General features: G+C 35.7%; 1 protein-coding gene across 17 annotated transcripts in view; it reads right to left on the reverse strand.

Moving 5' to 3' along the window:
* The window catches only part of VPS8 (VPS8 subunit of CORVET complex), a 303,545-nt gene that overhangs the window by 272,922 nt on the left and 16,332 nt on the right, over positions 1-14,291 (reverse strand). For 12 of the 17 annotated variants that reach the window (XR_008710494.1, XR_008710495.1, XM_055568849.1 and 9 more), the window contains 4 exons: positions 13,810-13,940; positions 8,381-8,474; positions 6,014-6,046; positions 5,000-5,054 (listed from right to left, as the gene is read on the reverse strand). Coding sequence is in view for 12 of the 17 variants with exons in the window: in XM_055568849.1 (XP_055424824.1) it covers positions 5,000-5,054; positions 6,014-6,046; positions 8,381-8,474; positions 13,810-13,940 (313 nt within the window). In the remaining 5 variants the exon portion in view is untranslated. Of the gene's footprint in view, positions 1-4,999; positions 5,055-5,161; positions 5,903-6,013; positions 6,047-7,624; positions 7,825-7,864; positions 8,301-8,380; positions 8,475-13,809; positions 13,941-14,291 lie in introns of those variants that run through there. The other 5 variants (XM_055568854.1, XM_055568855.1, XM_055568858.1 and 2 more) reach the window with 5 other exon arrangements.

Raw genomic sequence — 14,291 nt, forward strand, 5'->3', positions numbered from 1 at the left:
ATAAACCTATACAATTTAAACAAATCAGAAAAGACAGAATTTCTGCAGAAAGAAGAAAGCGGGGTCGTACTGAAGAGGTTTCTTCTACTAGAACATTCTGTAGTCCAGATTTTTCTAGACTATTTTGGGGAAAGGTACTTGGTGAAGACAAACATAAAACCTCTTTCAAACAATTTCTAAAGTTACACAGAAGGAACAAAAGGACCTGAACAGAAGTAAGAAAGGTGAAAATCAGAGCTTTCCATGTTTTACTCCTCCAAGGGGGCTCTTGATTGGGTGGGGGTGGGGGGAGGTGGTGGGTGAGACTATCATTTTTCCTATAAGCTTCACAGAGTTGGTACAGAGCTTAAATTTTGTAAATGCCTATGAAAAATATGAAAACTATCCAATGATACACATGCAAAGAATTATTTTAATGATAATAAGTAGCTTATCAATTAAGAGAACTCAAAGCCCAGATACCACAAAAAGCACATCTAAATTGACAGTGCAATGTATTACATCTATTTCTTTATTAGTATATCTTTCAAAATACACTTTACTTAGGGTTGATCCCAGCATATTCCAGGCTTAAGAGTAATGGACTAAGTAACAAAGAAAAGCCATAAATAACATATAAAGTCTACAATAGCCATAAAATCTAAATTTGAACATACTTCAAGAATTTCTGCTCTTTCCACATACCAAAATTAACCTAATGTTCTATTTCTTCACCCCTAATTTAACTATACCCTAAAGACCATCGAAGAAGGAAATACCTAGATCCTAGAAAGAATCAAAATCAAATTATATGCGTACAGCTCTACTTTTATCACCAGTATTCACCATTCTTCAATACTACTCCTTTGTGCACATTAAAATATTCTCTATGACCAAAGAAGAAGAAGAAAAGAGAGATTAGGAAACATTTTTCATCAATGATCATAAAACAGCAGAAGCACTTTATCTGACCACCATCTAACACACATAGAATTAAAGCTCTCCATTCCCTCTTTAACCTTACTGACTAAAGCCCAGGATACACTGACTCCCCACAGATAACTGGCTATTTTCTAGAATGCAGATGCTTAGAAAGAGTCAACTGTTTTCATTTCTAAATCTGTTCATGCCACTATAAATACTACTGCACTTAAAAAACGTTAAACAATATGTCAACTAATGAAATAGAGTGCAAAAGAGCAAGCTGCTGTTTCTATGACAGCTAAATGGATGTTTTAGAAAAACTTGGTAAAGATGAGTTGCTCTAAATAACTGTCATGAAGTAAGGTATGGACAAGATAACTGCAGAAAACTGGAAAGTTCTATGAAAATCTAAAATTTTGCACACCTCAAGTGATTCACAGGTACCCAAGCTTTTACCTCTTTTGTTTAATTAAAAGTACAAATTTTGCATGACCTATCATTGATGTAGCTTGTGCCAGAAAAGGATGCTGCAGACCTCCAACTGGCATAAAAAAACTCAGTTTTGGACTGTATCAAAAGATTAGGGGGAAATGAATATTTATTTTCTTTTAAAATAAAATATTGAAGGTATGCATATATTTGTAATTTTTAACAATTCTCTAACCAATTTCAATTAGCTGGTTCTTTTCAATAAGCATTTCATAACAGGGTGTCAACTGTAATTGATAACATTCTCCTTCAACAATAAAAAGGTCAAAAGAAAAAGAGTCACTCACGCACATCAAAATTACTATACCTTTTCCTTTGAATCCATGGAGAAAAGATCAAAAGAAAGAGAAAAGCAAGAAATCAGTTCAAAAGTTCAGAGAAAAGACAGGTAAGATTTCAAGAGTATAAGTGGTAAACTTTACTTATCTGTGAGAATGATACTAAATGTGATTAAATGATATGTCTAGCATTTATATTTAGGTACTGGTTATGGAAATAGAAAAAATTCATAATATCCAAATTTTAGCATAGTAAATCCAAGTCCATTAAATTTGATAAAACAATTTCAAAAAGATAATCCACTAAGGTATACTAACAACTCAAAAAATGAAAGACTAAAGGGCCTTAGGATAGGGATAGATCTCTAGTAAGAGTCAAATTTTTGAGATCCTATAATTAGGTAAGAACCAAGATATATAACAAATACCACATACCTTTACTTCCTTAAGAATAGAAATTTTACATCGTGCTTAAGAAACTTACAATCATTACTATTCTAATGACCCAGGCCTTCATTCCAAAGAGACTCTAATGGTACTTAAACAAGTTCTTCCTGCTGCACTTTTTCCTATGATCAACAAAGATGTTTAAAAGATCAGATTTAACCCAGACCTCAAATCTAGACACTTCTTAGCATTATTACTCTGCCATTTGTTCCTGACTTTCAAGCAAATTTTAATCCATTTGTTAAAACTCATTGTCCAGATATCTGATTCCTACAAAAATAATGAGTAAAATTTACTAACTGCATGATTAAAAATCCAAACCATAACTAGAATGTTATGATTCTTTCTCAAAATGCTCATTATGGCATACTTTCTTTTTCATGAGACTTTAATGAAAGATTACTGTTTCATCAAATCCACAAGAAAGTTGCTTGGGCCTATAAAAAATGAGAAAGCAGCCCCAAGGAAATTGAGACAGCAATGAAAGACACTGTACTCTTCTCCCCGTTAGCTTTTTATTTTAAAAGACTTCATTTTAATTTGTTGCAGTGAATTCTACATGGGTTTGATTATAAGCAGCCACATATTCTTAGAACCTTGGGGGGTAAGGAAGAGATATTAAAGCAGATAGAGTTGAGAGTGAGTACTGGTAAGGGGGAACAAAAATAAACAGTTCTGCCAATAGATAAACATATGCATTATAGTCTATCCTTGTTCATCTTAGTTCTTGCATTCTTTCCTTTTTGTATCTTGGAATTCGCCTCCATTTCTCTCAGAACAGGTGAACAACTTGGAGGACTGGAAATGTACTAATCTTGGGATTCAGTATCCTTTGATTCTGAATTTGGCTTTGTACATGTCACTTAACCTCTCTCCGGTTCTCAAACACCTCATATGTAAATAAGGTGACTAACTAAAAGTGCTTTCAATATTCTTTCCCAAAATTCCATCAATCTAATACCAACCCTGCCCTCATAGGAAAACAAGCATTCTTATACCTGATAGGAGAGCAAGTTGGTAAAACTTTCTAGGAGGCAGTTAGGCAATATACATCAGAAACATTTAAAATGTTCATACCCTGACATAAGCAAGTCCACTTTTAGGAATTTGTCTGAAAGAAGTAATCATGTGCACAAAAAATTGCAGTTACAAAGATGGTCATCACTCTATTTTTTTGTTTAGAAACAACCTAAATGTCTTATAGTAGAAAATGATTGATTAAATGATGAATCCATTTAACAGGATACATGTAGCCATTAAAAATGATGTTACACAAAAACAGACTCACACAGAAAACAAACTTATGGTTACTAAAGGAGAGGGATAGATTAATAGATACAAACCACTATATATAAAATAAACAACACAATCCTGTATATTACAGGGAACTATATTCAATATCCTGTAATAAACCACAATGGAAAAGAATATAAATGTGTGTGTATGTGGGTGGGCATGTGTATATATATATACACACACATGAACTGTATCACTTTGATGTATACCAGAAACTAACACAACACTGTAAATCAACCATACTTAAATTTAAAACAAAAAAGCTGATAAAACAGGAAAAAAGATACTACACATGATTTTAATAATTATATAGAAAAATGTTCATTATAATGAAAAAGCAGGTTACAAATTAACATGATCCAGTTTGGGGGGTGCACATACGTATACACATATGTACAGGACAAAAGATTTCAAGGTCATATAGAAATGTCAGGAATTATTTCTGGATGGCAGATTTTGGTGTATCTTCAATTTTTTGCTCATCTAAATTTATTATGAACACATATTATGGAATAAGAGAAATAATTAAAGACTCAATTCTAAAGTTCTCTCTAGAGAATTGTATTTTTTGTTTCCATTCTTCTCATCCCCAGACAATAATTTGTATCCATCACCTTTGAAAAGACTAGATGTTAAAATCACATGATGAACAGGCTTCTGGTATAATGGAAAACTTGGAAGTCAAATTACTCAAAAACAAGGGAAAATTACTAGTTATTCACTCATGATAAAGATGCAAGGACCACAAAGATCATATTATGGTTCTGCTATTAAAGTGTTCCCAGGTATTCCATAAATAATATTCTGTAGCATCCTTAATAAAATACAGTGTCATTCGGAATTCCATTTGAGAGAGTTCCAAAAGCTTTAAAATCAGTGAGAACACTAAAAATGACAGGAAAACATTTTCTAGTAGTATTTAAACAGAACAAAATGTTTTGCTCATAGTTTGGGGGCAAAAGCAAAGAAATATGAAAATCAGAGTTATTTAGTCTCACGGAGGAAAAACAAATGAAAAAAAAACTTAGGATTATCACGTACTATAAAAATAAAACTAACGAAGTCCTCGTCTCAACCCCAAAAATAAAGTGATTATAGGCTAAAAAAACTTTCAGTTTAGAGGGATTTACAATGTAAATGAAAAAACCTTACTATCAGTTAAGAGTTACTGAAAATTACTGAGAAAGCCTGGAAATCTTTCCCTGAAGATATTTTCAAATACTTTCTACTCAGATATGATTTAGAATAAAAAAATTATCACCACCACAAACCAGAGGCAGACAAAATGACAAACCCTGTCGCTCTCAACTTTACATTCTTTTTGTCTAGGTCTGCAGAGAGTCAAATGGTGTATGATATGATATGATAGCTTATAAATTCATAAAGAAGAAAATAAACTTGCAATGAGCAACAAAATGAAGCTGAGTCAAGCACTTTTTAACTATAAAAATGCTGACTGCTACTCTTCAAGTTTTTCTGGCATTTTTCAGAAAAATAAAGTTTACTATAAAAACTGTGATTAAGAGACATTATCTTTTAAAAAACTCAAATACTTAATATTTAAAATAAGCAGCTAGAAAATTTACCAAATATTAAGGCCAATCCATGAGATGTACCCACTGCTATCAAACTGGATACTGCCTGAGAACAAAAGAGAAGATTATATTTTAAAACATTATATCAAGGATCTTGAAATAATCAGAATTAAATTTGTTGGTCTTCTTTCCTCTAGACACCAGATAACACACCAACTATTATAAATAAGGAGAATTTCATCTAGGAGGCAAAACGCAAGATAAAACTCAGAACATCTTATTTCTTGGCATCCCTCTATTTACTCTAAGGGTAACAATACTAAAATATCATATGTTCAACATTATAGGCAAAAACATGCCACTTAACTTCCTCTAAAGCAATTTAAAATAAAAAAAAGTTCAAGAGTCCAGACAAAGTAAAGGCACTTATGCTACCCAACCAAGAGCCTCCTATGAGGTGTGGGAAAAGAATAGGAAAGACCTTCCCCAGCTCATTCACAAGAGCCAAAAGGCGCCAGAAATACTCAAAACTCAGCCCACTTCCCTCACCAATTGACTGACTAATAAGAGAGCTACAGGAGGCAGCTGGAAATAGTTGAAAATAGAAAAGAGGGCACTAGTGTGCTTTCAATATCCCCCAGTTCTCTATAATCACCCCCACAGATTTACTATTTGGCAAGCTTGGCAATGGAGTTCAGAGCTGTTAAATGTACTATTTACCACAAAGTGATTTTACCGAACACTGTTTCCACTCCCTATAACCAAAAGGAGGTCAAGTCACAGAAGGAGCAAAGGTACTTGGGCAGGATAGTACCACATAAAATAAATCTGGAAATGGGCTAATCAGTATCCATTATATGCATCTCAAAAAACAAAACTGAAGAGTAACAATACACTAGAAAGAGAATATTCAACATGACTAAATTTTAAATGATTACTGGCAGTAAATAACATATGAATTTATTCTCGTAAAATGTATGTAATAACTGAGTATCAGAAGAATAAATCTAAGAAAACCTGGTAATAGAAAGCTTACCTTTAAAAGATTATTTAAAGTATACTTACAATTGCTGTAGGCAAGCCAGCATCTACTTTGTCCTAAATAAAATTTAAAAAAAAAGTATTTGAAAAGATATTTCCACTTTTAAACAAAAAAATGGTATAAGGCCCTCTCTTTACATATATAATTCAGACAAGAGGGGGAACCATCACTTTAGCCCCCAACTACAGAATTTTAGCACTGATGTTACAGCTTAGGATAGTGACTCTCAAAAGTCAAGGAGCATCAGAATCACCTGGAGTATCTGTTAAAATGCAGATCCCTAGCTACACTGCTAGAACTAGATTCCAAGTCAGTAGGTCTGGGATAGTGCCCAGGAATCTGCTTTTTCTTAGGAAATTTTTATGCAATGGACACATTTTACAAAATCACTATCTTAAGGTATCTCCATTATCTTAGGTGATCATAAAATGATAAATACACTTTAATTTGAGTCAATTTTAAATATAATCCCACGTCATATTACTTTGAGGAGGATTCCAAAACAACAAAGTTCACAACTCCAAAAGTTTCATCTCTCCTAAGTGTTCTCCAGGCATAGACTACAAGGCTATGATGGTCAACACCACAAGAAGCCCTAATAACATCACTATCCACAGGGCTGAAGGCATTACTAAACAGCCATTCAGAGGAGATACCCCAAAATATAACTAGCTTTACATGTTAATAAACCAACCATCACAGAAAAGCATACAATTTAAATTGAGCTGGTAATCCAAAATTAGAAAAACAAAGTATGAAGACTGTCACAAGAAAAGCAGTTTTCATTTTAACATACCAAAGGAGCTCAGCCATGGCAATGAAATAAGAACAGAATGCAAACACTCTGGGATTTATTAGAATTTTTCCCTCCTCTTCAAGAGAAAAGAGAAACCCTTTTAAATAACAGATTTATCTAATCATTGTTCAATGTCTGAGTTTTAGTTCAGTCTCCATTATTCAAAATATTTTTAAAACTGCACAGGTGGGTCAAATGACTGTTCTGGTTCATCTTGATTTTGAAAGGAATGAATTTCATCACCTACATAAGGATTAAATTCAGAAAACGTCATGGAAATGTAATCCTCAACAGGTGGTTCCCATTCTAGCAAATATGAGTTACTCTCCACCTAAAAGAGGAAGGACAATTGCCCAGGTTTCCCCCATTGCTTGCCTATCTCTCTATTTAAATTGACTTTATGATATATGAGCTGGGCCGGGGTATACCAAATGCCCACAGAGAACACTTTTTCCTTTTTTGTTGTTTTTGGGGTTTTTTTGTTTGTTTGTTCTGGTTTTTTTGCGTGGGGGTGGAGGGGTGGTCTGTAATAAGAGCTTTCACTGATAAACCTAAAAATTACAATGTGGCTATGGTGTCATGATCCACTTCTCTATCAATCTCTTACCGTCATAAAAAATAAAACTTTGTCCAAACTGAATATGCAAAACACTAATTAAACTCCATGAAAAGAACATAAAAACATATCAAAGTTCCTGGGATATGAATCACGATTCATATCAACATCATTATTATTACTATTACTTATATAATCTATATATTGAATTCAGAAAACCAAAACCGAAAGACTACGTAAAACTATAAGCCTTGAGGCCAAAGGAAAATTTGATAAACATACCAGAATCAGCATCTATTGTCTTAATGGACTATTAAATATTTTTGTACTAATCCAGTGCTCCAAACCATTTTCAAAACAGACACAGATACTCTGTTCCAGCCATTACACACTGGCCACTTTCACCAATACCACCCCCATTTCACAACAAAAGCAGCACTCGACTTGGAGCCAAAAACCCCTAATTTTGAGTAATTGCTCTGCTATCTCCTAACCCAATGATGTAAGACAAGTTAATATCACCTCTGAGTCTGTCTTCTCATTTGTAAAATAGGATACGGCTTTCCCTACTTTCAAAGTTGTAAGAGTATATGAAATAAGGTACATGAAAAGACTTTTGTGAATTATAAAAACATCACTCAGTTGTAAAAGATTCTGATCAATCATTCCTCCATATGAAAACACTAAAAGAAAAAAAAAAATCGCTCTACCTCAACCAAATACACAAGATGGCAACTAAACTGAAAAGGAATTTAAAGAAAAGGCAGATAGTGTTCCTTTTAGGCTTGCTGCCATATTTCATTTAGGCACACCCGAGACTCCGGGCAGACCTTTATTTCATGGCTGCACTAATTTCTATGTCAAGATGTGTAGCTATGTCTTATGAGTCAAAAATAATCACACAAAACCCATGAAAGCCAGATTCTGTTTTTCTTAAGCCTCGGGCCAAGAGAAGTGCTGTGCTTTGTTTTATGCTCATTCCTGCTTCACTATGCCATTGCAGGTTATAAAGCTGGGGGAAGAGAACAAAATACTTACAGCTGCAGACACTATCTGGGCAGAAATTCCCTTCAAAAGTGAATGTCGCATAACTGATCCATGGAGTGAAAAAGAATCAGGTAATTTCTTCTTTCTTTAAGGAGAAAAAGGAAAACGTTTAAGAACAGAAAATAAAAACTGAAAAGGCAAGGTCTTTAAAGCTTTGAAAGAAGAAAAAGTAAATAAAAACAAGAAAAGCAGAAAGCAATACTGTATTAATTTGTTAGCTCTGTTTTCTGAAGAGGTATAAAGTCTAACAGTCTCACATTAAAATGTTATACTAAATTCACTCTGAACCTCAGAGAAGCACAGCAGGAAAATGAATAAAGCCACCATCTCTTCTTCACAGATTCAACCTATTCCTTGCTCACCTTAATAACGACAGCGAAAGGCTCTGCTACTCATCAGAAGGTCGCCTATAGAGAAGCCCTGCTTACAGGTTTACATCACCTCTACCTGCCTTCCACCTTTGCAACCATTCTTGCCCTATTGTTGTCTGTAACGACCCTCTCATTCTCCCAACCAACTGCCTCAAATTTCCAACTCATTACTCATTCTCTGATGCTCCTACTAACAGCTCCTTTCACTTACCCTACTCATCACTGTACAAAAAATACTTCTTTAAGCTTTTACCAAACACTGAACACCTACTCCCACCTGGCTTTCATGACTAAAAGTATGTTCTGGGGATACAAATATAAAAAGCTCAAAGTTCCCACTCTCGAGGATCTCATATCCTAGCTAGAGGGACTAATGAGTAACTCACTCAAATTAACGGATAAATGTTAGAAAAGAAAAATGAAAATAGCATGATAGAAACAAAATAAAGACTTTAATCCTGTTTATTAAGGGGATATCAGGGACAGCTATAGAAAAGAGAAGACATCTGATCTGGCCTTGATGGATAACTAGGAGTCTGTCAGACAAAAAAAAAGCACAAGCAAAAATATGAAGATGTAATGGTGTACAGTGTGTGTGGGGAGTGTGAGTACACAAGAGGCATGGGCCAGGAGGCAGACGTGGAAGTGCTCTGCATTTATGTCAAAATAGTAAGCAGGCTTCAGGCTGACACTATGCAACGCAGTTCGGGCATTACTATGTGGGCAAAAAGATGACACCACAGCTTTTAAGCAGGTAAATGACCAAACCATCAAAAACACTTAAGTATTGTGATTCCATACAAATTTCAGGACTGCTTTTCTGTGAAAAATGTCACTGAGATTCTGATAGGGACTGACCCAAATCTATACATAGGCAGGGGTAGTATGAACATTTTAATTAATCCATGAACATGGAAAGCTTTCCATCCATTTGTCTTCTTTAATTTACCAATGTCTTTACCTTTGAATGTACAACTCTTTCACCTCCTTGTTCCTAAATGTCTTCCTAACTACTTCATTGCTTTTGATGCTGCTGTAAATGTGATTTTTATTATTTTTTATATATTTCATTGTCAGTTTAGAGAAACACAACTGATCTCTATCAGCCAAAGTAATCTTAAGAAAAAAGTACAAAGCTGGAGGCATCACACCTTCTGATTTCAAACTATATTATAAGCTACAGTAACCAAAACAGTATGGTACTAACATTAAAAAAGACAAAGATCAATGACCAGAATAGAGCACAGAAATAACCACTTGCATATATAGTCAACTAACATTTGACAAAGGAGCCAAGAACACTCAATGAGGACAGAGAATATTCTTTTCAACAAATGGTGCTAGGAAAACTGGGTAATCACATGCAGAAGAAGGAAATCATCCCTCTGTCTTATACCACTCACAAAGATTAAATGGATTAAAGACTTAAACATAAGACTTCAAAACACAAAACTCCTAGGAAAAAGCAAACAGAAAAGCCCCTGACGGTAGTACTGGCATAGATTTTTTTAGTTATGTACGACACCAACAGCACAAGCAACAAAAGTGGATATACATATGATATATATAAATATATATAAATAAATAGGACTATATCAAACTAAAAAGCCTCTGCACAGCTAAAGAAGCAATCAAAACATAAAAGGCAACTATGGAACAGGGAAAAATATCTGCAAACCCTTAACCCCATACCCATAATTAACCAATATATAAAAAGAACTCATACCTCGGGAGCAAAAAAACCAACGGGCAGAGGACTTAAATAGGTATTTTTCCAAGGAAGACATACAGATGGCGAATAGGTCCATGAAAAGGTGCTCAACATCACTAATTTTCAGGGAAATGCAAATGAAAACCACAATGAGATACCACCTCATACCCATTAGTATGGCTATTCTCAAAACAACAAAAGATAAGTGTTGGTGGGGATCCAAATAAAAAGGAATCCCTGGCTACTGTTGGTAGGGATGTAAATGGTGCAGCCACTATGGAAAATAGCATGGAGGTCCCTCAAAAAATTAAAAATAGAACTACCATGTGATCCAGCAATCCCACTTCTGGGTTGTATACCCAAAAGAAACAAAATCACTACCTTTTAAAAAGCAACTCATAGAAACAGAGACTAGAATAGTGATATCCAGGGCCTGGGGGAAATACAGAGATTCTAGTCAAAGGATATAGACTTACAGTTTTTAGATGAATAAGTTCTGGAGATCTAACGTACAGGGTGATGACTATCGTTAACAACACTGGTTATATACTTGAAAGTTACTAAGAAAGTAGATCTTAGATTTTCTGACTCCAGAAAAAAATTGTAATTATGTGAGGTGATAAAGGTGTTAAGTAACCTTTCTGTGCTAATCATTTCATAATATACATATATCAAAGAATCTATATACATTAAATCTACACAGTACTGTATGTCAATTATATCTCAATAAAGCAGAACAAAGTTTAGTTGTAGAAGAAACTGACAAACAAGTTAATATACCCAGCCATGGCCCCTATTTCACAAGAGTTGACAACCTAAAGAACACAGCCCTGATACAGGCAAAATTTAAGAAGTTGAAGAAAAATACACCGACAAGTTATCAACATTAAAGTTACACATGAATTCAATAAAACATTTACATTATGCTTCCTCCACTTCTCTTTCCTTTTCATGTGCTCTCCAAGAATGTGGAAGGTGAAAGCAGCCAAAATGAAGCTATTTAGGGTTAGAAGTCCTTTTCCCAAATCTTAATCATCTTTGCAACTCTCCTCTGAACCCATTCCAAGGGAATGAAGAAATGCTGGAGCTGTCCTTAGACGGCAGGAGGAAGGTGGTGGAGGAAGGAGTGGAGGGAACAGAAAGCTGGTGAGGTGATTCCCACCACCTTTCCCACACATCTCCACATTTCCACCATGGACACTGCTCCAGGTCTGATGTGTGCGCCCTCTAAAGGCTCTCCTGCTTCTGGGACTCCCTGGCTATATTTAGCTTCCTACTGGGGGCTTCCCAGGTGTGGCTAGTGGTAAAGCACCTGCCTGCCAATACAGGAGATGATCCCTGAGTCAGGAAAGATCCCTGGAGTAGGAAATGGCATGGCACTCCAGTATTCTTCCCTGAAAATTCCATGGACAGAGGAGCCTGGTGGGCTCCAGTCCATGGGGCTGCAAAGAGTTGGACACAACTGAGTGACTGAGCACACACCCTGGAAGTGCAGAAGACTGACAGAGTATCCACCTTCTTATGCTCTCCTCTCAACAGTATCAAAATCTTCAGGGTCTAACAAGCATTTTATTTCCACCTAAGTGCAATGGCACCCCACTCCAGTACTCCTGCCTGGAAAATCCCATGGATGGAGGAGCCTGGTGGGCTGCAGTCCATGGAGTAGCTACGAGTCGGACACGACTGAGCGACCTCACTTTCACTTTTCACTTTCACGCATTGGAGAAGGAAATGGCAACCCACTCCAGTGTTCTTGCCTGGAGAATCCCAGGGACGGGGGAGCCTGGTGGGCTGCCGTCTATGGGGTCGAACAGAGTCGGACACGACTGAAGTGACTTAGCAGCAGCAGCAGCAGCAAGTGGCCTTCTACTTTCCATGCAGGGCTTCAGCAGACCATATTATATACAAGTGTGATTTAAACGAATACTTACCAGAGAGCCAGAAATAAACCCATATACCTACAGTCAATTAATCTTCGACAAAGAAGGCAAGAATATAAAATGAGGGAAAAAAAGTCTCTTCAGCTTAGTGGTGCTGGAAAAGTTGAACAGACGTATATAAAGCAATAAAGGTAGAACACACCTTTTCATCATGCACAAAAATAAACTCGAAATGGCTTAAAGACTTAAACATAAGCCATGACACCATAAAACTCCTAGAAGAGAACATAGGCAGAACATTCTATGGCATAAATCATACCAATGTTTTCTTTGGTCAGTCTCCCAAGGCAAAAGAAATAAAAACAAAAATAAACAAATGGGACATAATCAAATGTACAAGCTTTCTGTAGAGGAAAGGAAACCTTAAACAAAATGAAAAGACAACCTACAGAATGGGAGAAAATATTGGCAAACGATACACCCAACAAGGGTTTAATTTCCAAAACGTATAAACAGCTCATACAACTCAACAACAAGAAAAACCAATCGAAAAATGGACAGAAAACCTTAACAGACATTTCTCCAAAGACATACAGATGGCCAATAAACACATGAAAAGAGGCTCAACATCACTATTAGAGAAATGGAAACCAAAACCACAATGAGGTACTACCTCACACCAGTCATTAAAAAGTCAGAATGGCCATCATTAAAAAGTCTACTAGTGTTGGAGAGAGTATAGAGAGCAGAGAATGCTCCTACACTGTTACTGGGAATGAAAGCTGGTACAGCCACTGTGGAAAACAGTAGGAAGGTTCCTCAGAAAACTAAAAATAGAATTATCATATGATCCAGCAATCCCATTTTGGGGCATATAGCCAGACAAAACTATAATTCAAAAAGACACACGCACCCCTATGTTCATAGCAGCAGTACTCACAAGACCCAAGACATGGAAACAACCTAAATGTCCACTGACAGATGAATGGACAAAGACGTGGTACCTATACACACTGGAAGACTACTCAGTCATTAAAAAAAAAGAAAGAATGCCATTTGCAGCAACATGGATGCAACCAGAGATTATCATACCAAGTGAATTAAGTCAGAGAAAGAAAGACAAATGCCAATATGATATCACCTTTATGTGGCATCTAAAATATGGCACAAATGAATCTATGAAACAGAAAGAGACTCACAGACAAACAGATGTGTGGTTGCCAAGGGGGTGGATGGGTTGGGGAGGGACGGACTGGGAGAATTACATGAAGAATGGATAAACAACAAGGTCCTACTGTATAGCACAGGGAACTACATTCAATATCCTGGGATACTGGAAAAGAATATGAAAAAGAATGTATATATATGTATAACTTAGTCACTCCTGCTATACAGCAGAAATCAACACAACTCTGTATATCAACTATACTTCAACTTTTTAAAAAAAAGAATACTTACCTTTTTAAGTTGGTCCTGTCACCACTATCTGAGCTTGCCACAGATGAAGTATCATAAGAGTGAGAATCAACAGTATCAATGTTTAACAATGTAGGATCTTCAAGAACAAAAGATTCATCTTCATCATCAGTCTAAATTAGAAGAACATGGATACATTAATTCAAAAGTCCAAATACTCTCTAAGTCAAACAGGCATTAATGGGTTTCTCCAAAATAAACATATGCTTTCGCTGTTTTTCACCCCTTTTCCGTGCATTGCTATTGACCAGAGAGGCACAGTACAGAATTAAATTTCAACTCTAGATATCTCTCCCTACTTTTTTCACTCCAAAAAATTATTTCCCGTAGCTGAAAGAAGTAGGAGCAGTTATACAGATTATATTTTTAGTTGCCAAATATGTCTTCATATTCAAACCTGTCTAGGTGCTTTACTAGTTAACTAACAGCCAACAGCTGATTGAAGAAAATAAATACCACCTGAC

Source organism: Bubalus kerabau, chromosome 2 (genome assembly GCF_029407905.1).
Source record: "Bubalus kerabau isolate K-KA32 ecotype Philippines breed swamp buffalo chromosome 2, PCC_UOA_SB_1v2, whole genome shotgun sequence".
Classification (NCBI taxonomy): Eukaryota; Metazoa; Chordata; class Mammalia; order Artiodactyla; family Bovidae; genus Bubalus; species Bubalus kerabau.